Genomic DNA, 21,776 nt, shown 5'->3' with positions numbered 1-21,776 from the left:
ATTAAACATGGTTGTTTTTTGCTTACAAATGTTGTCAAGTATATGAACTGTGCTGTAAATGAGATTCTAACCTCCTTGTGGAAAGCAGTCATAAGTCTTTTTTTTTCCTTGAATAACCTACAGCGACAATGACTCAGACAAGACTAAACTGTAACATACCTATGATATTTATCTGTTTGGCAGTCTAATCTGTGAAGGCAGTGCTGTTATTGCCATCAAGATCCTCATGCATTCAGAGCTGACCCAGCGTCCCACAGCAACTATTTGTCCAATTACCATGGACTCCACCTTCCAAAAACACCATCCTTAGTGCTATTTACAGTATCTCGGTCATGGAAAGAAACTTAATGCCTTCCAGAGATGACTGAAATGACTGTGTCTCCCTGGAGGAATGGCTACCTAACTGTAGCAGAGGTTCTCAAAACAAGCTTCCACTCCTTTCATGATAATGCAATTACTACCTTAGTGCAGTAACGCTTGTCACCCCAGTAAGTTACCATATTCTAGCCAGCTAGGAGTGTCAGGATTATGGAACAGGGCAAACTCTGCAATGGGAACCACCCATGGCAGGAGCAGAGACAGACAATGGGCTTTGAGATGCTCTTCTTGAGTTCCTTGGCTAACACCAGGAATGTGTAAGAGAGTAAGCTGGTCAGAGGGAAAATAACTTCAAGTAGTACTGCACAAGCTCTGCCAGTCAACCAAAGCCTTCTCGGAAGCAAACTGATAGGATAGTTTCAGCCACTTCCTGGCACATTGAGGACAGCAATAGTTCCTTCACTTGTAACCCATTCCACTTGGAGAGTTTTTCCAAAGTGTGCCTTACCTGGTCTGGCAACAGACCCCTGCAGTGCTGTGGCTGGAGTTTCCTTTGGGACTAAACTCTGTGAAGGGGCTAAGGCAAGAAAAAAAAAAAAATAGGCCTTTTATTTTCTTTTCTTAACAAAACAGAAAGTATTGACTGAATCAAAGGCTAAGTAACTGCTGAAATACACATACTCTTAGAGAGCAGTACTTGAAGTTGGTTTTGAAATATTTCAAAACTTGTATTTCAAAAATTAACTACTACAACACTAGTACAGACTAATACTAGGGATATTTGTCTTTCCTTTTTGTTGTACAAAGACCAAGGAAGGAGGTGGCTCTGAGGACAACAGCACTCACAATTTTTGCTTCTTGGGGTCAAAATCTGTCCAGTCTCTAAAAAACCCAAAAGCATACCTTAGTAGGCAACCCAAACCACCTTCAGAGGAACAATGAATTACACCATTCACCTTACCACTTAAAAAATTCTGTCTCATCTCTCTACTACTTGAGACTTGAAATGAACCATATGATTTATTTTGTACTTTTTTACAGCACCTGGCAAGAGTGATGGGCAGAAAGCAGGTATTCAAGTCATACTTAATAAATCAATTTGATATGTCATTTACTTATCTAGAAGGTACCAAGAACGTACTAGGGGCATGGTACTGTGCCAAGCACCCTAAGAGACCAAATTACATCCTTTCTGCCCACTGGGAACTCAATCTAGTATTAAAGATATACACATATGGTATATCTGGAATGCACTGTGATGTTATATGAAGGAGATTCATATAAAGTGCTATAGGAGTCCAAAGCATGGGAGATCAATTCTAGACTGAGAAATCTAAGGGTACATTAAAGGGAGAAACATAAGAATTAGGCTTTGAAGGACAGAGAGAACTTAGGCCCTTGAAGAGGAATGGAATAGAATACACAATATACTCTAGAATGGAAACTTCTTGGATCATACAGTAAAGATTAAGGGCAGAGATATGCCATAGTCACTCAAGGGTATGTCTTCCCATCCTGATACTTCAGTCTAACATCCTAGATAAACTGCAACAAGTTTTACCCTCCTGTGGAAATTATGAATTTTATAGATCTCTCTCGCTACTTGGTAAAAAGTCAATAATGTATTTGTATAAAGAATTTTTGTATGCTTATCTGATAAAGCTTAAAACTACTGTTTAACTTCTGCTTTTAACTCCAATATTGCTTTCTCACATTTTCAAGGTAAGAGCACAGCAGCCCTTTGAAAAAGAATGGAAACAATTTTAACTAAAATGAACTTTTTCCAATTGCTGGTTCATCTTCCCAAGGCTCACAGGTTTCCCTAGGGTTATATATGATCCAGATAAAAATACTTTCTAATCACTTCATCATTATTCTCTTGGTACCAGAGGGAAAAGTTCCCTGAAAGGAAGTAGAATGGAAACATTTAACAGCAGAGAATATATTTAAGTCTTACTAGGTTGCTTTTTAATTCTTAGAGCTCACCTACCTCAACAGAAGTAGAACCAGAACCCTATAGCACCTAGCCCTGTGAGTCTATCCGCTGCAAGGGCAGCAAACTCCTTAACGGCCTTTATCCCTCCCTCTGTCTTGAGCACTGATATAAAAAGGTGGAGAAGGGGAATTAACCTTTCCAGAGCTCTATGAGGCAGTGTCCTGGCCCCTTTGTGCTAGGCTCACTGAATCTTTATATAAATTCTGAGAAGCAAGAATTACAATCTCCATTCCACAGGTGAAGCACATGGGATTATAAGAGGTTAAGGAATTCATCCCACTGTGATTAGTAACCAGTAGAGCTAGAATTTGAATTCTGATATTACCCTGAAGCTTGTGTTCTTTCTGCCCTTTGTCCTGAGTGCTTACCACTCAGAAGTAGGCAGTCAAAGCATTTGGGCTGCATAAACAAGATAGACACTATTAGCTGACCTAGGACACAGCAAACGTCCTTCCTAGCTTTGGCAGTGTCTGGCTGATTCCACCCTAGAGAAACACAGCTTCTGCACCACTTAAGATGCAGAGGAGGAGGAACATGTGTGTGTGAGGGGGAAGGGTGTGAAGGGAAGTGGGGGAGGTGTAAGGACACTTATGCTTCCATTGTTAGGTCACTTTAACACAGTAAATAATCTGAGCTAGATACATATAAATGAAATAGACTAATTTATAAAGACACTGCATCAGAAAGAAACTGGTAACACTTCTCTTACCATTTACTAAATGATTACTATATTCTAGTCTTGTGCTAAACATGTTATATGCATTATCTCTTTGAATGCTTACAACTATTATTGTCCCCATATTACAGAGGAAACTGAAGTTTAGAGTGGTCAAGGAGCTTGCCTGAAAGCCCTCACAGCTAGAAAATGCTGGTGCTGTGATACCAGCCCAAGCCTATCTGTCTCTCAAGCACTTTGCTCCTCCCGTGTCTACTGTCATGAAACCAGATTTTCTGGAAAGCTCTCCTCTGGAGCAGCCAGTCTGGACAGAATAGTCTCTGGAATAGAGTACAGCGAGGAAGGAGCTAGGAGAACCCTGCTCTGAAACTGTTGAGAGCATCTTTACCATGGTAAGAAGAACCTGCAGAAGCTGCTGTTTACATTTCAGGGACAATGCCAAACTCGAGGCTCACAATATACACTTTAAACAAATACCGAACTTTTCTGAGGTTCAATCTACTCACCCACAGAATGGATTGTGGGCTACCTAACATAGTTTGGTATGAAGATGATATAAGAAACATACATAAAAAAGCTTCTTTGTAAAATGAAAAACTATATAAATGAAAGCATATCATTATTTCAGGGCCACATTCATCAATGTAAATTTAACATGGGATTTTAAAAGTATATTTTCCCAATTTATTTCCAATAAATGAAATATCACTATTGCCATTTAGCCTAATCATCTTCCTCCAAGTAGAAAGGGAGTTATGCGTTCTCTTGTGGAACAGGTCATCAAAAAATGGACAGTAGGCTCAGTCGATGTGGCTAAATGGTTGAGTGTCAACCTATGAACCAGGAGGTCAGGGTTCAATTCCTGGTCAGGGCACATGCCAGGGGTTCTGGCCTTGAACCCCAGTAGGGGGTGTGCAGGAGGTAGCCAAATCAATGACTCTCTCTCATCATTGATATTTCTATCTCTCTCCCCGTCTCCCTTAAATCAATAAAAACATATTTTTTAAAAAATGGACAGGAGGAGATGATGCTACGCCCAAGTACATACCTATGCTGGGTAGAAGCTCTGGATGGGATCCCACCTTCTCCTCCACTAGACCACTCGCAAGCGGCTCAGATGCTATGCCAACATGATTGTTTTTTGTAGCCGGCGCCACGGAGATGAGCTCAGAGGGTACCAGAGTGGTTACAATCGAGCGTACACTGGTAGGGAGAGTACTGCCAGGTAAGCTGGGTCCTGCTGAGTTGGAGCCCGAGCCCACGGGGCTAGAGGTCATTTTTAGCAGAGTGGGTGTTGGGGGCGTTGGGGTTTTACTGTCCAGCTCTGTGGGTAACTGCTCTGTTCCCATGAGCCCAGAAGCTGTGGTCTCAAGCCCGTGGCCTTCAGTCTCTCCATCTGTACCATATTGCTCTTCCCCTTTCTCAAGAGAGCCTGTAACTTTCTTACATGCCTTGGTTAGCAAAATCTGGCCGATTTTGTCCACTTTTCCTTTGCTCTTACTAGACGAAACTGGGCTTCGCCGGTTGACAGAGGAGCCTGGACTATTGGTCAAAAGGGGAGAAACCATTGTAGTTGACTGTGAAGAGGGCAGAGTACTTTGATCTGCTGAGGTGCTCACCTGAGGACTAGCCTCATCTGGATTCAATTCTTTCACTTGCTGGACAGGGGGATGAGGAGGGACTACTGGAGAAGTTGTACAAGGTGGGGAAGGAAGCTGAACAGGGGTAGCTCGTGAGTTAAGGACCAAGGGTCGGCCTGTATGTATGTTTGGAGCAGGACTACTGGAGGGAACATTAGGTGGTACAGGAGCAGAAGAAAATTTTATGTTCTGAGGTATGTGTAAAGGGCCAACGACTGCAACAGAGGGAGGCATCAAGCCAGAGTTGGTTGTCAGTGGGGCTGCAGGAATTGTGCTTGGCTGTGATCCTTTCATAACCTGAATTATTGAGGATGAATTGATAAAGACAGGTGTGATGAACTGAGGCCGGGCATTAGACTGAGCAGCTGACTGTCCCTCAGAAACCATAACCTTGCTACCCACATTGGGCATTGTGACGACTGTTGACATTAGTGCAGATTGCAGGTGAGTTGGCAGAGCTGCTGATGTGTTAGCTGAAGTTGTGATGGGATTGGAAGTTACGAAAACAGTTATCTGATTTGGGGGCAAAGGAGTGGAAATGGAGGAAGAGCTGACAGGTCTTGAGATTACCGGAGGGATGCTTGGTGCAACATTAGAACTGACCTCACTCAATTCTGTATGCACAAGGGTTGAACACGGCTCATTACTGTGAGGTAAATTTAGGGAATTTGAAGGTTCTTTAGAAGACGGATCCTGCAGTGTGGGAATGACAGATGCTTTTTTCAGATCCTCCCCAGAAACTACTGGAGGTGTTACTTCCACATCTGTAAGCCCAGGGGGTTTAATGGTCACATTAGGAGCTCCAGAGTTGTCAAGAAGTTGACTTAATGATGTTGGTGCTTCCCTCATAGCAGGAGACACCAAATTTTTGTTCTCTTCGACACTGGTAAGTTTGTTAGGATCCGAAGGTTGCCCATCTTTTTTGGATTGATCTTCAGGGACAACCATTTTAACTTCTTGGGCAGGTACTGCTTTTAGCTCAACGTTTACCTGCTCCTTCCTACCCTGGGAATTCTGGCATTCACTGTCCTGAGGCATATTCAAGCTCTCCTTGTTATCCTCGAGACTGCCTCCCACGGCAGCCACAGGCATGGTAGAATTCTGAGGATTCAGCCCGCTGTTGTTAGGAAAGCTCCCAGGTACAGGGGGATTGGTCAAAGGAGTGGGACTGACCAATACATTCCTTGGCAACTCCACGTTCTGCAACAGCGCTGCATTTGTCTGAGAGGCCAGAGTAAGTTTAGGGGCTTTTGAATTTTGTCTCCCAGGACTTGGAGTGGTTTTCCTACTGGACCCAGGACTAGACCTGCGACTGTTGCTTGGGCTTGCCCGTTTTGTTGCTCCAGAATTAGACTGCTTTCCAGAATTCACCACCACAGAATCTAATTTGTGAGTCTGTGGGGCAGCAAAATTGGAAGGATTATTCATAGTAAGATTTGAAGGTGCTTGCCCGATGGCCTTCAAAGTTGTTGGATTTAGGCCCTGTTGATCAAAGCCCCTGTTTAAATTTGGCCTAGGAGGTAAAGGAATATTAATCTGTGGGGGAAACAGTCCTGCTATGGAGGCATTGAGTCTTTCTGGTGATAGACTGATCTCTGACGGTTCTGTGCTGGGAGGGCGGTTGTTGGGTGTCTGAGGATAATAGGGCCTGGGGCTGGCTCTGTTTGGTGTTTTAGGCCTAGATGTTTGGGTTGGAGCAGCCACATTCGGAAAGTGGTGGCCATGAGAGCTAGGCAGGGAATTTATAGGGGGCTGCTGGGGAGTTGCACCTTGAGTTGCTGGAAGGGGTGATGGTCCAGGTTTGGGCACTGTCATCATTAACTGATTCTGGGAAACTACTAAATGTGAAGGCATGTTATTTGGGCCTCCTGAGACAGATGGTATTTCAGTGCTACTCGCTTCAGGAAGTGAGGACATCTCTCCCAGTGGTGAACTGGAAGGATTCTGTGGGTTTTCCTGATATACTATTTTCCTTGAATTGCTTCCCAAAGGAGTATTCACAGGCATTGGCATTCTTTGTTTATCAGGTGATGGCGGCACTTGCAAACTGACCATGACAGGCATATTGCCACTCTGTTGCATGGGCATTCTCTGGGAATCTGGGGTCAAGGGACCTCTTGGGGGATGGACATTTTGGGAGACTGGAAGCCTAACTGATTTGGGGTCCTGCTGCATCATGAGCATCATCATCATTTGTTGCTGCTGCTGTTGCTGCTGCTGCTGCTGAGACTGTGGCTGACTGGGAGGTGGTGGCTGCTGCTGCTGTGGTGGTGGCAGTTGTGGCTGTGGCTGCTGCTGTGGTGGCTGTGGTGGGGGTGCCACATGCTGCATGAGCTGAGGAGGCATCTGCTGAAGTGGCCTCTGTTCAACTGGTTGAGAAGGATAACCTAAAACAAGCCCCCAAAATCAGGGAAGTTAGATTTTTAGCAAGAAAAGCTTTGCTACCTTCAGAGTATAGCCAAGCAATACTCATTTAGGCAGCACAGACTGTGCACAAACAGCTCAGGCATGCCTGCTCCCGGAGGACAGGTGCAGCCCTCCATTTTTTAACATAAGCAAAGGGCACACTGCTTAAGGAAGCAAAAAGCAAAGCATCAAGAACTTGAGCTCTTCAGTCTTTAGGGTCTCAATGAGGCATTACTGTACTAAGATTCTGATAGACACTTTGTGCTATGCGCTGTGAGTTCATACCAGCCAAACATTTAGATGAAACGAGAAAAACTCCATCAATAGCAAGGAACTGACCACCCAGCACTGGGGTCTCATGCAGGTATAAATATTTCACTGTATTTGTGAATGAAATAAAGCAATTAGAATTCACTTTTTCTGTTAGCACAGATTAATTTTTTTAAGGCTTGGTTTTGTTGAAAACGCCAGCATCGAAGATAGTCTTTTAATTCTTTCAGCAGAAGTAAAATATAATGTTCTAGGATTCAATTCCTTAAGCGGGATTTAAAATTACTCCAATCCACTGGCTCCACACACAATGCTGTATCCCTCAGGTTCAATCATTTGGGGGAACCCAACTGAATTAAACTGAGCTTCCAATGTAAATCAGTTTAATAAATAGTTGGAGCTAAGAGAAGTTGATATACATATTGAAAATAAAATGAGGGCACTGAAGATTTTTTATGGATATTAATTTTCATTTACTCTTTTACATGTTAAATTTTATTTTCTATGAATCCACAACTGAAGAATAAGTAAGTCAGAAGTGTAGCCTTCAGGAATAAAACATAATTTCAAGAAAAGAACTCTGAGGGACAGTGCCCTATAGATTTGTAGAAGGCAACACTTCAAATGATTCTTTTGTGAAGATTTTATTTGGTATTTGGACCCAAAACCTTACATAATCAACAGAAAGGATGAAAACATTAACCAAGAATAAAGGTGGTTCAGTGGGAAAAAGTGGGCATATAGCTGTGATATAATTTCACAAACTATATTCCATTGTTGCATGTAAAACACATTTGGAAAGTTTTAAGAAGGTGCAGGAATAAGAAGGGTTGGCTCTAGCAGTTGGAAGAAATGCTGGCTCAAGATTTTCACAGACAGCTACCAAATGCTGCTGATAAACAGGGTCAGACCCTGTGCTCAACATTGAATTAATGTCTTCTGGACAAAGATTTCCACTCATTGGGACCAATGAGTACAATGTGCAGAATCCAGTTTTGAAGATTTTTTAAAAACCCTTTTTTGTTTTAGGCTCAAGTAACTTCTTTACATTTATAAAGCTAATAACATGCATTTCCATAGGTTTAACTCAGGTTCTCATGTTAAGAAAACTGTAATTTCTGTAGAAGCCCCTTGATGTCAGGGCTATGACACAAATGCCTTGTATTTTTAAAATCAGGCCACCAGACAGTACAGTAAATACCAAAGAGCGTAGCACAGACAATACAGCAGCCTCTTGGAAGTAACAGCTAAGGGCATGGCTGCTATAAAGTTCTAGAAACTGGAGGCAGCAGTCCAAAGGACACTAATGATAAGACAGAATGGGGCTGCTGTAACAGAATGACGGAGAGGAAAAGCCAGGACACACACAGTGCATATAACATAATTAAGAACCAAATTTATTAATCAAGGGATGTAAATTCATATGCCTTTAGGGGTCAGGATGGTTGTGAAGAGAAGTGGGCTGATATAAGACAGAAGTAGTCCTGTGGACAGAGTCAAACCGCAGAGCAAATGTTCTGTCTAGAGGCATTTAAATTCAGGTTTTTGTTTGGTTTAAGATACTGCATGACAATTCAAACACATTATAGGCTAAACTCAGCCTGTAGGTTCCCAGTTTGCAAACTGTAGAAAGGAAGCAATAATCCCAGGTGTGAGGACCACTGGGATTCATAAAACAAGAATTGAGATGTGTCTGACGTAAGTAGGTACCTTCCTGTTCGTAATGCCTTCTATACGTTATTGCCAAAGACTAGTGACCTCCCAGCCTCAACTGTGCTGCTGCAACTCACTGATGAGAAGTGTGGCATGCACAAACAATTTATAATAAATAACACGAAGTACTGAAATCATGATGGACTTAATTTTTTTTGATTCGCTTTTAAAATACATAAGTTAAGGGTGGGTAAAAGTTTATCCCTAAAATGACACCACTCTCACTTAATATGCCAAAAAGATGGTGGAGTAACTTGTGAGGAAGAAACAAACATAATCCTTTGTACACATAGAGAGTGTCCTAAATGTGACAGGCTTCTGTGTTTTCAACTGTTGTCACAGGGGAGGAAGGTTACAAATCACTGCTCAGGTATACATACTGTGGCAGCTGGCCTTGGTTCTGCAATGCCTAGATTGGAATGAATGAATTTTGGAAACTTTCCTTTTCAACATAATTTTTCAACATTTAGAGGATAGTATTTTATATTCAGAGAGGGGTATAACATAGGGGCTTCAACAATATTGGTCCTATTTATTATTAGGCTAGGTGGTAGGTTCACAAGTGTCTTTTTTATGACTCTTTACATATTTTTTTATGTTTAACGATTCATAATAAAACTTCTATTTAAAAACTTATTTTAAACTCTGGCAGTTCTCTGCTCTGAGAAAGCCCCAGGAGGAAAGGCTGCAGGAAAGACGCAGGCAAGAGGGATTAGAGTGAAAATATCTTTTCATGTAATCATATTCCATTTTGATGCCAACTAGAACCTTGATACTGACAAGAATAAAGAGGCACTTGACATTTCAGTCTGATCTTATGAGGACTTAAAGACTAATTAGAGCAAAATCTATATGCCTTCAGAAATTATAATTTGAAATTTTTACTTACTATCAGGGCAAAGCTTCCAAATACTAGATAAATACTGCTAATGTAGTTAGGAGACAAAATAATATACTATTGTTTCCCTGAAGAGAAGTCTTGTAATGCTATAAAAACAATGACAAGCATATAATCTTTAACATTTTATCACCTGGTGGCCGGTTTGAAAATTCTGGCAGTTTAGGGCCTGAGTTGTCCAAGTTAATTCCTTGTTCTCCAGGCAATGGCTGCTGATCGGCCTCCTCTAGACCAGCTGGGCGAGTGTCTGGGGTGCTAAAAATAAGTTGCACATTTGAGTAAAATGTACAGTTCATACACAAAACTAGCTTAACCCCTCCCCTATTTCTGAAGAACTAAAATCTGTTTGTATGATCATCCCTACCATTATTTACATCTCCCTAGTCTCATAAAATATTTAATATTTGGCATAAAAATAATCTGGGCCCTGGTCGGGGTGGCTGAGTTCAGTGTCATCCCATGCACTGAAAGGTTGCTGGTTCAATTCTCAGTTAGGGCACATGCCCAGGTTGCAGGCTCGAACCCAGGTACGAGGTGTGCAGGAGGCAGCTGATCATTACATTGATGTTTCTCTCCCCCTCCCTCTCCCTTCCTCTCTAAAATTCAATACAAAATTCTTAAAAAACAACAATCTGGCAATTTCAATAAATTTTAAAATCTACTTAATCTAATAGCACAGCTATTTACTCAAAGTGCTTTCTCCAATTTTTTTTTTTTTTAAATATATCTTTATTGATTTCAGAGAGAGGAAAGGCGAGGGAGAGAGAGAGAGAGAAACATCAATGATGAGAGAGTCATTGATCGAGCCCACAACCCGGGCATGTGCAATCTTTTAGATGCTTTAACACTTGATCATAGTTTGGGCTATCAACATTATAAAGTACTGTTCCTGCAAAACCACACTATCTCTGGTGTATAAAATTCAACCACAGTCCAGATTGTCTTTTTTTCATGGATATTACAGTGGTGGCTCCCACATTTAAAGTACTTGGCAAGACGCTGTAGGTTGCTGGTGAAAATGGTATTCAGAACAAAAAAATGGAGAATACCAGAAAAAGCTAATTAACTTTGCTGCAGAATGCATATTTGCAGACATCCTCATTGGGTTTGGGATACTTTCATTTTTACCTGGGTGTAGCTTAAAATTTTTAGAGGGAAATGAAGAAAAACGGTAGCTACTAATATCACCGAAGAACCAGAGTGCTCACACTCCTCATTTTGCTTGAAATCTTACACCTAGCTGCACCTTTCTTTCCTGCCTTTACGTTCCCTTTGCCCTGATCTTGGTCACCTACTTTTTGACAGTATTTTATCTCACTGTATTCTGTGTAGTACCATAAGCCTTACCTTTAATCCATTTAAAAAGCCATAGGACAAAGAAATTTAGAACCTGAAGCAGGTCCTTAGCACATCCAGATGCCTGTATCATCCTTATATGACTTCTCTCTCACTTCAAATTACAGGCAAGGATTCTACAGTATCCTTTACTTTCAAAGAACTGTACTGCTAAAAAAATCTCAGATATCTAGTTCAGCCTCCTCATGTTATGGATGAGAAAACAAAGGCCAAGAGAGATATGAGACAGGCACAACGTTCCACAGTGAACTAGTGGAAGAGCTGGGAGCGGGTGCTCTCCCACTGAACCTATTGTCTGCCTTTCCTAGGAGTCACGCTGTATAAGGCCCTTTCACAATCTGTAGCCCCAACAAGTAAGCAAGCTCCTTCAGGGCTGGTGAAGACAGCAAAAATGCATACCAGTAACAACTGCATAACCTTGCAATTTTACTCCTAGACAGAGGGAGGAATAAATATCACAAAAATTATTCTGACAGGCTGATAGCAGTAAAGAATTTAACTTAGAAAGATCTATTGAAAAAATAAAATTGAAAAGCTCACTGAGTCTGAACTCAGAAAAATAGGTTGTTAATATATAATTATTGATTTATAAGATTCAAGAAGCAGCAAGTGAACATTATAATATTAGAGTACAACCAAAGAAATATGGGGAAGCTGAAAGGTAGTTAGTTTTATTTTGAACATTTATACTTGTTTAACTAAAGTTCTCCTATTCTTTTTTTAAAACATATGTTTTTATTGATTTTAGAGAGAGAGGAAGGGAGAGGGATAGAGATAGAAACATCAACGAGAGAAACATCAATCAGCTGCCTCCTGCACGCCCCCTACTGGGGATCCAGCCTGCAACTTGGGCACGTGCTGGACTGGAAATGGATTCGGTGACCTCTTGGTTCATGGGTCAACACTCAACCACTTAGCCACACCAGCTGAGCCCCTATTCTTTTCTATAGTTCTAGCAATTTATTTCAATTAGGCTGTTTCACATTCATTTTTCACTATTCCCTGTTAATAAATATCTCTGAATTCCAATTTTATAATTAATGGCAAAAAATCCAGTTTAATCAATATTCTTTCTGGAACTATTCTATCAAAACCAAAAACATGACTTAAATTAACACTTAGTTTCAGGAAATAAAATATAAATTAACTGCCCTTCCTGCTGTGATCTTGCAAAAGAACTCACCTGGAGAATCCTTGACCAAAAGGGTAACTGATTTAAAAGGTCCAACATCTTAGTGTAAGATTTTAAGTTTCTAGGGATGATAAAGAGCCTTTAAAGGAAAGGCACCTGTACAAAAAACCATTTCTATCTGGAGACAGCAGGGAGTCTCCATAAGTAGTTTTCATTTCCAAAACACAATTGGCCTCTCTGATTCCCCAACAGCCACTATAAGTCTGAGGTGCTCTGAGGAGTTGTAGTGTGGTAGCATTGGCTATTTTTCAGGCTTTGAGTGCCACAACCCTCCTGAGACTATGGACAAAAAAGACATATATCAGTCAATTGCAATGTTATGAACCTGGTTTGGATCCTTATTTGAGCAAACTGTAAAAAAAAAAAAAATTTAATTTGGGATAATCAGGAAAACTTGAACACAGGATACCTGAGAATATGAAGGAAGTATTAGTTTTTCTAGGTATGCTAATGGTATTGTGTGGTCTTAAAAAAAACTGTCCTTATCTTTCAGAAGTACATACTGAAATATTTAAAATGAATATGCTTTAGGCCTGGCTGGGTAGTTCAGTTGGTTAGAGCATTGTCCCTAAACACCAGGTTGTGGGTTCGATCCCAGGTCAGGACACATATGAGAAGCAACCAAGAAGTGCAGAATGGGTAGAACAACAAATCGATGTTTCTCTCTCTCTCTCCCCCTTCCTAACATCAATAAATAAAAATTTAAAAAAAATTTTTTTAAATAAAAATAATTTGCTTTAAAACAATCAAGAGGGTAATGGGAAGAGCACAAATGAAGGCAAGATAGGGTATGAGTTGATAATTATTGAAGCAGGGGGAGGATTTCACTTTACTACTCTAATTTTATATATGTTTAAAATTTTCCATCAAAAAAAGTCCACATAGAAATCAAGTACGGTTTGAGGCAAAACTTATCACAACCTACTTTAGATCTTGCTGACTATTTTTCTTCTTCCGAGGGGGCTTCTTCTTCTTCGGTTTATTTGCATTGGTATTGTTTTGTTTATTGTTTACCCCAAAATGGCCGGCAGAGATGTCACTCTGCAATAAGTTGACCAACAATGGGCTTGTTAGCGTGACATCCTTATTGACCGGGAAGCCTGGATTCTGACCACAGGACATCTGATTTCCGTTGGGTGCTCCATTGAAAGGTGCATTGAAAGGCATCCCATGGCCTGAGAAGTGGTTTCCCGAGGCACTATTTCCCTGCATGGCCTGCACATGGGGGGGGACCATGTTGGTTTGTTGCATGCTAACATCAGGCATCATTTGAGACAAGCTGACGTCATTATTTGCCGTAGTAGCAGGATCACCATGCTGCTGGGCCAAGTGAGAACTGGGCCCTGGTGGCCGTAAGACCTGCCCCTGAATCCCCATAACCTGAGAAGGACTGTTGTTCACAGGCCCTTGCTGGGGCAGCATCTGTCCTGACATTTGTCCCGTAAACTGCACCATGTTTCCTTGCATGTTTGGAGTTGGTCCCCTCATTATCTGTGCTGGTCCCGGCATGACATTGGATTGGTTCTGAGTGTTAAACTGTTGCTTATTCCCCTGCATCTGATTGGTCATGATCTGCTCTATCATTGGGTTCTGCTGGAGCAAAACTTGCCCCTGAGGTCCCATCATCTGGTTATGTGGCGCCATCATTTGCGGGCCCTGCTGGGGAAGCATTTGCTTGGGTGGGGTCATCCTTTGGGGCGAGGGCCCAAGACTTTGGCTTTGAGGGTTCACCATCATCTGGCCCTGCGGCATAAGTGGGGTCCTTGAAAGGATCATAGGGTTCTGAGGGTTCAAGCTTCCTTGCTGCTGGACCATCTGGCCCTGGGAGGGCACAATCTGCTGGTGCATGCTCATCATCTGAGATGGTGGGCCCTGCTGGGGCTGGCCTTGTATGTTGCCCAGGTTCACCTGAGGAACCCCAGAACTACCAGTCTGCTGGTTGTTCATGTTGCCATGAATTCCCATGAGGCTGGGCTGCATCATAGTTGGTGGCCCGTGGGACACCTGCATCTGGTTTTGAGGAGGACCAGCTCCTTGACCACCTTAAAAAAAAAAAAAAAGTACAGCTTCAGAAAGAAATACTCTTATCTTATGGTATTAAGATACTCAAATTACCTCAATTAGAAAAACACCCATCACCCATATATCCACTGACCAACATAAACAAATGTGTGTGCTTGACATACTTTCTGTGGGTTTTCTAAAGTATGGAGATTTGACTGTGGGATAACTGTTACATTCTTAATAACTACACAATAGAGAGGAAGAATACATTTCATTACTTCTATTTGGTAACTTAAAGATAGCATTTCAAAGATCAGTAAAATTTACTTTCTTTCAGATTAAACAAACAGCAAGGCAGCATCTCATTATTTTAAAATGATTTGGGTCTGGCCAGTATGGCTGGCTCAGTGGTTGAGTGTCAACCTATAATCTAGGAGATTGAGGTTTGATTCCTGGTCAGGGCACATGCCCAGGTTGCGGGCTTGATCCTCAGTGGGGGGTGTGCAAGAGGCAGCCGATCAATGACTCATCATTGATGTTTCTATCTCTCTCTCTCTCTCTCTCGCCCGTCCTCTCTCTGAAATCAATAAAGATATATTTTAAAAAATAAATTTAAAAAAATGACTTGGACCCCATAACCCACTGAATCTGTTTCTGGCAAAAGGGATTTTTCCTACACCGATGGCTGGGGTCCACCCTCCAGGCCTGCTTGGGTCTCAGCCTCTAGCTTTGGATGTCAAGGTGGGATCTGGAGGGCATGTTGGGGATATCATGGAGTGGGGCTAAAGTGACAGCCAAATTCAATTAGAACTTTTGCTGTTTCCTGGGGCTCTCTGGGTAGAGCATGGCATCCTCCCTGTGACACCTACCAGGGTCTAGTAACAGATCTCAGTTTGGGGTGGGGGCTGGACCTTAAGAGAACATGTGTGAATTTGTCACGGACTGTAGTCTGGTTTTAGCTTTCATGAATTCAATAAATATTGATAGTGAGTAGATTTAAAAAAATGACTTGTAGGTACCTCAAGATGATGAAAGTTAATGAAAAGCACTGTAGGCTAGTGAAATAAGCTCTGCTTTAGATGAGTCAAGGAAAAAAAGAATGTGATACATCTTCTTAGGAAAACCTCAACAATGCTGAGAAGACATTTAAAAGTGCTTCTTGAAAAACTAATAATGACTCTATATGTGTGATATCTGGATGCAGTACTTTAAAGAAAAGAACACCAAGTACTTCCTAAGGATAGGTCTCCTCTGCCCCAGTGCGGTAAAAATTATTTACTCCTGATCTGAAAGCTGAGCCTCTAGTAGGAGTCAACTGACAGATGACCCAGAAGCTGTGGGTAGAGGACAGTTAACAAGGGATATTAAAACTTCAGTGACCATCCTCTTGGCAGTTCCTGGTAGACCCCACGGGACATGTTCTATTCTTCTCAGTGATTTCTAATTTAGACAAAGAACACTGCCTGGCTTATTGCAGTGTTTACTTATTTTGGGTCTTTGGGATTTTCCTACAGCTATCATTCAATCAACAATTATTTATTGAGTACCTAATATGTACAAGGCACTTTTGGTACTGAGGTAATATCAATAAACAAGACAGACCAAATCCCTGACACCTTGAAGACTAGTTGGCAAGAGACAATAACAGACAGACAAGTATTTTTACAGGAAGAAGTAAAAGTTAATAAGGTAGAAATAAGGTAAGAGTACATAAAGTGACAGGCAAGCCCGACCAGGCATGGCTCAGTGGTTGAGCATTGACCTAGGATCCAGGAGATCGGGGTTCGATTCCTGGTTAGGGCACATACCCGGGTTGCGGGCTTGATCCCCAGTGGGGGGCATGCAGGAGGCAGCCAATCGACTCTCTTATCATTAATGTTTCTATCTCTCTCTCTCCCTCTCTGAAATCAATAAAGATATAGTAAAAAATTTAAAAACAAGAAAATGACAGGCAAGAGTAGAGATATCTTAGATGGGATAATGGGGAAATCAAAACAATATGCACATGTGGAAGGTACCATATAAAAATACAACATAACTGTGCTTGGGTGGAATTAGAAATGATTTTATCAGTTTCAACACTTCCTATAGAAAACATGAATTCACATAGCTCAGGAATGCAGTTTTGCACTAGCAGATAGGGAAAGATAAGCAGTTTGCCCCACCCTCACCCTTCAAAAGGTAGTTTGAACTATGTTTTGTTAAGGTTGGACTTTTCTCATTCCTTAGTGATTTACAATTAAAGCTGGAACCACATAACTAAGTTAACTCCAAGTGGGGATAGGAGTTGAGAAAATATTTGCACTACCTCAGTCCTAACTGCCTGAATAAGAAAGGGTAAGAGGATTAGCCATGGGGTATCTAAGCAGCTGGAAACATGAAGTCTGGACTTATACAATACTGTTTTACAAATACTTTTTAGCCCTTCAGCTCCACCCTATTTCTCCTCTAAAACAACTTCTTATATACAATACACTGTTGGCATTGAACCAGTACTGATTAAAATCTGGTCTTCAAACACCACAATGTAAATCAGAATTCAAACACTCAGCATAAACATAGGTAACATGTACTATATAGAGACTTTTAAAGTTGCACTTGTCCAAAATGCCACGTGCCTCCATGCCTTTGCACCTATAGTTTCCACTGCCACAAACACATTTTGCCTTTTTACTAACTCAGGGGTTGGCAAACTATGGTCCATGGGCCAAATCAGGCCCATTGCCAGTTTGTAAATAAATAGTTTGGAACACAGCCAAACTCATTCATTTACATACTGTCTCTGGCTACTTCTGTACAACAGCAAAGTTAAGTAGCTGCAAAGCCAAAAATATGGGGTGTCCTCCCCAAAATGTATACACACTTTAACAGCTGATAGCTCAATTTTGAAAACACAATGTATTTTAATAAACACTGCCTTTATAATTGTTCAAAAGTATGTGTATACATTTTTCTGGGACACCCTATATTTACTATTTGGTTCTTTTCAGAAAAGAAAAAAAAGAAAAAAAAGCCAAACTCTGCTATAACTCAAGTTTCATCTCCTTTCCTTAGGTGTTTGCAGGTTCCTGAGACATTTTGCCTACTTTCGCTAGATCAGTTATTGCCTTGAAAGAATAATTCATACTTATAGGTTTGAAATTAAGGTGAGAGACCAGGACTTATGTTTATCCTTGTTGCTTATCACAGTATCTACCACACAATACTCTTAATATTACATGCTTGCTGAATAAATCATAGAAAACAAACCTGCATGCTGGACACTTTGATTTGCTTGCAGCTGAGGGGCTCCTGAATTCCCAGGGGTGGTGGTTGTAGTCGAAGGCACCTGACCTTGCATAAAGTTCGGATTGGCCTGTCCTGCTGAGAAGCCAGGTGGGAGGCGTTTAGGCATTCCTTAATAGAAAACAATGAGTAAGGCAGTTACCTAGCAAATTTATACTCTTTCTTAGATGTGGAATGAATAAGGAAGGATGAGCTGCATGAAGTCTCCACTGGCTTAGCTCTCTGTCACACTGGTAAGATCTTTAATAATAAGGTTGGGAAAGATGGTTAAAAAAATCAACACAATCTCTTACATGAGCATTGTCAAAATGAAAAAGAAATACTAAAAAATTTACACTTAGAACATGCCAAGGAAAAGATGGCAATCTGCTCCCTAAATGTGATCTGAGGCCACGTCACAGCAAGGTTTAGAGCTCTTTACTTTTCTCTGTAATAGAACGGACCCCAAAACTTTATATACTTTAACACAGGTACCAATGGGATAAGTTCTCTCATATTCAAACAAATTGATAAGAAGTGCTATAAAACAAAAGCTGGGTCCTGATATTAAATATAGATAGGTGGTATTTTTCTCCATTGAGGGAAATAGATGACAATATCCTTTTGTAGAAAAATTCCTCCCAATATTGTACTTGTCTCTGAAACGATTCATAGGAGCTTCAAAGTGAGGCTATGTAAAATTTATCATTATGCCTTCCCCTCATAACGTTTGCTGCAATTCTGACAAGTATGGTATCAAAAACCATGCTCTAATGGAATCTCACTAAAGTATTACCTCCTTTTATAGGAAGGTTTAATTTCAGAAAATCTGTAATAAGGAGAATCTCAGAATCTACTCATTGTTTATAACATAGGCCTTGATGTGGCCAGATCACCTAGGTGAGCACATCATCTGCTCTATGGAAGCATCAAGACCTAAAGCTCACTTAAAATTTTTTGTATTAGTACTTTTTTTTTTAAGGGCCAAATTTTCAATGTCCTGAAAAACGCTTTGTAGACAAATATGCATTTGTCATTTCTTTAGCAGTGACAAGTCCCCATTTGCATGCTTCCATTGTAATTAAATCAGAAATCATATTTGCAGGAGGGACAACCCAGCTTCCACTGATCCAGGGGTAGATGCCCAGAACAGTGAAGTTTGGAGCTGAAACATTCTTGCATTTTCTAAAAACTTCTTAGCATTCAAGTATTAGAGCCTGCATGTCCATAAAATTAATTACAAGAAAGTGAAAAACTGATGAGCAACTTAATTTCACCAGAAACCATGGGAACATGCCTTTGCTATGTTGCACTAAAGATGCAAGGGTTTTTTCTGGGTAGGCAATGGGTGTCTTTTGGTGGGGGGTATGTTTATCAGATGACAGCATTACTGACACTCTCTATACCTTACTGAAAAGCTCCAAGCACATTCATGTGCACTAGATCAATGATTAATAAGAATAAATAATAAACATGGAGATGGATAAGTTTTACTGTAATCGTTTTACCTCTCACACATTAAGCTCCATTGCTTTTTCTTCATACAAGAGGCACCTTACAAAATAAATAAATAAATCTCCTTTAGGTATAACTGGTGGAATTCCCTCTCTAAGGAGCAGGCATTGACATTATAAAACTATAGAAGTCAATGATTTCTGAACTTACTCCCCTTTAATCAAATTTAACAAATACCATGCTACTTAGGATTATCAAAATTGAAAACTAGAAGGGCCTTTTCCCCAATAAAACCCTGTACTTATCTTTTCATTTTTGCTCTATTGCATAATCTTAATTTTTTTCTATAGCTGAGCAGTATAAGTTGTTAATAAAATGCATGTTTCTTTTGGACATTTTAATTTACAAGATCAAGCAAAAATAATTTGAAAATAAAATGAGCATCTCTACATTGAATTTTACCTGCATTTTTATCCAGAGAGCTAGCTTAAACTTAACCAGTAAGATACTGCATAATGAATCAAATTAACTAATTTATATCAAATGTCACCACTATAGCCACAAAACCAAATAATTACATCCTTATTTCACTCCCTCCATTATCTCCTATCTCCAATAAATTTACCAACACAAATAGCTTCGGTGTTCCTCACCTCCTATGCCTGGATGTAAACTCTGTGGCCCCTGGTTTGGTGGCTGCTGCTGCATCACCATGAAGTTAGGTGGCACGTTTCCCTGTTGAACCATAGGATTCCGACCCGGAGAGCTGACAGGCTGTTGAAATCCCTGGGGAAGTGGGTTATTTTGAGGTGGCCTTGGTCCCATCTGCTGCTGAGTTTGGTTAACAGTTGGGGAGGATGCAGGGGATCCCTGCTGGAAGGAGGAGGGTGAGGAGGCAGGAGACTTGTTGGTGAGGTGGGGCTGCTGCAGGGGTGTTGGAACCCTGGAGGGCCCTCCCTGCATGCTCTTCATCTGAGGAGCTGTGAACTGGCCTGGATTGCTCATCTGAGGAAAGTTTGTATGGGCTTGTGAGGCTTGCTGGCTGCCAAAGGGGTATGGAGGGGGAGGGTGGGAAGGTGTCTGTACCGTGGCTAAGGATGGTCTTGCCTGAAGTTGCTGTTGCATTGGGCCAGGCAAGGGAGCCTTCTTCCACCCTTGGTTTGCAGTCATTGTGCCCAGAGAACCCTGGGCTGGAGGAGGCTGAAGGGCTCCAGAAGGCAGCTGGTTCCAGCCTGGAGGAACAGGCACCTGAGTTGGGGCAGTAAACTGGGGTCGAATTCCCTGTGGCTGTTGCTGCTGATGTTGCTGTGGAGGTCTTGCCTGCAACTGTTGTTGTTGCTGCTGTTGTTGCTGCTGCTGTTGTTGATGCTGCTGCTGCTGCGGCAGCTGGGGAAAATTAGCTGGGTTCATTTGTCTGTTCACAGAGACAGGCTGCATTGGGTGGTGCGGGGGCGCTAAAGATCCTGAGGGATGACTCTGCTGCTGTATATGGAGCCCAGAGAGGAGTGGATCCATTGCATCTGTTTAAAGACAGTCAACAAAGCAAAAATTAACTAACTGAAACCTAGATCCTAGAGCAGTCGTCTTGACAATTCTGCAAATATAGAGTAAAATCTGCTGGTACTATTCAATGAAATGTTTGTGACATCTTCTATATGAAAAGCAACATACCAAGGTGATAGGCAGATCTTGTCTAAAAGAGCTTATGATTCAAAAGTGACGTAAGAGCCAAACATAAAACGTGGAGTGGTATTTTCAAAGCATATTCTGGAAACTGTGTTCAATAGCGTTATAAGAAAACAAAACAAAACACAGTCAATCAGGTTTGGGAAACATTGGACCTAACAACTTCACTGTAAGACTTTCAGCTCCTCCAATATGCTAATTTTGTATCTCCAGGAGGAGGGTGCATTGATCAAATTTACTTCAATGTTTAGAATTCTCTGTCATGGAGTACCCTGCAGGACTAAATAGGCCAAGGAACGCATTTTTTAGAAATGTTGGGGTAAAACTTGTAAGAGAATAATGAGAAATTATAAGAAGGAAATGATGACTTTTAGCTTGAAGAAATTAGGGCAGATTTGTAAAGAAGGTGGCATTTAAGTTGGGCAGTTGGGAACTGCATCAGAGACAGCTGAATTTTGTAATGATCTGTGCAGGGAGTTCCAGTCCCTTTGATCCTAAATGACTGGAGTCATTACCTGACTGTGAAGCAGGGCGAGGAGTCCTGGGCTGCAATTCTGAATTGGGGCCTGGTGCCATCATGGAAGATGACATGTTTCCACCCTGGTGTATCATAACATTGGCTGGGTTGGTCATTCTTATTAATCCTAGAGGGGGGAAAAAAAATCTCTAGAATAGAGTATTGGAATTGGCACAATGTTTTTTGTTTTTTAATGAAATATTTCAAGAATATTCCTCCTATCTTATAATTGGGGTTAACAGTTCCGTGCATGTTTTACATGTTTTCTACATATGTAGGTAAACTGCACTGCATTTTTTGTATGCTTTTAATCTTCATATAAGTGGCACCATACTATATGTATTCTTCAGTTTCCATTTTCACTTAATATTATTTTTTGAGCTTT

General features: G+C 41.1%; 1 protein-coding gene across 11 annotated transcripts in view; it reads right to left on the bottom strand.

Moving 5' to 3' along the window:
* Positions 1-21,776, bottom strand: part of NCOA6 (nuclear receptor coactivator 6) — a 96,740-nt gene that overhangs the window by 16,086 nt on the left and 58,878 nt on the right. For 3 of the 11 annotated variants that reach the window (XM_081148904.1, XM_081148901.1, XM_081148905.1), the window contains 7 exons: positions 21,390-21,518; positions 19,842-20,708; positions 17,719-17,865; positions 13,391-14,507; positions 10,051-10,172; positions 4,039-7,017; positions 827-895 (listed from right to left, as the gene is read on the bottom strand). In XM_081148904.1, the coding sequence (XP_081005030.1) occupies positions 827-895; positions 4,039-7,017; positions 10,051-10,172; positions 13,391-14,507; positions 17,719-17,865; positions 19,842-20,708; positions 21,390-21,518 (5,430 nt within the window). The remainder of the gene's footprint in view (positions 1-826; positions 896-4,038; positions 7,018-10,050; positions 10,173-13,390; positions 14,508-17,718; positions 17,866-19,841; positions 20,709-21,389; positions 21,519-21,776) is intronic. The other 8 variants (XM_081148908.1, XM_081148907.1, XM_081148909.1 and 5 more) reach the window with 6 other exon arrangements.

Source organism: Miniopterus schreibersii, assembly GCF_964146895.1.
Source record: "Miniopterus schreibersii genome assembly, chromosome: 10".
NCBI classification, from domain to species: Eukaryota; Metazoa; Chordata; class Mammalia; order Chiroptera; family Miniopteridae; genus Miniopterus; species Miniopterus schreibersii.
Note: the sequence above shows the minus strand (reverse complement) of the source record. Positions and strands in the feature narration are given on the sequence as shown.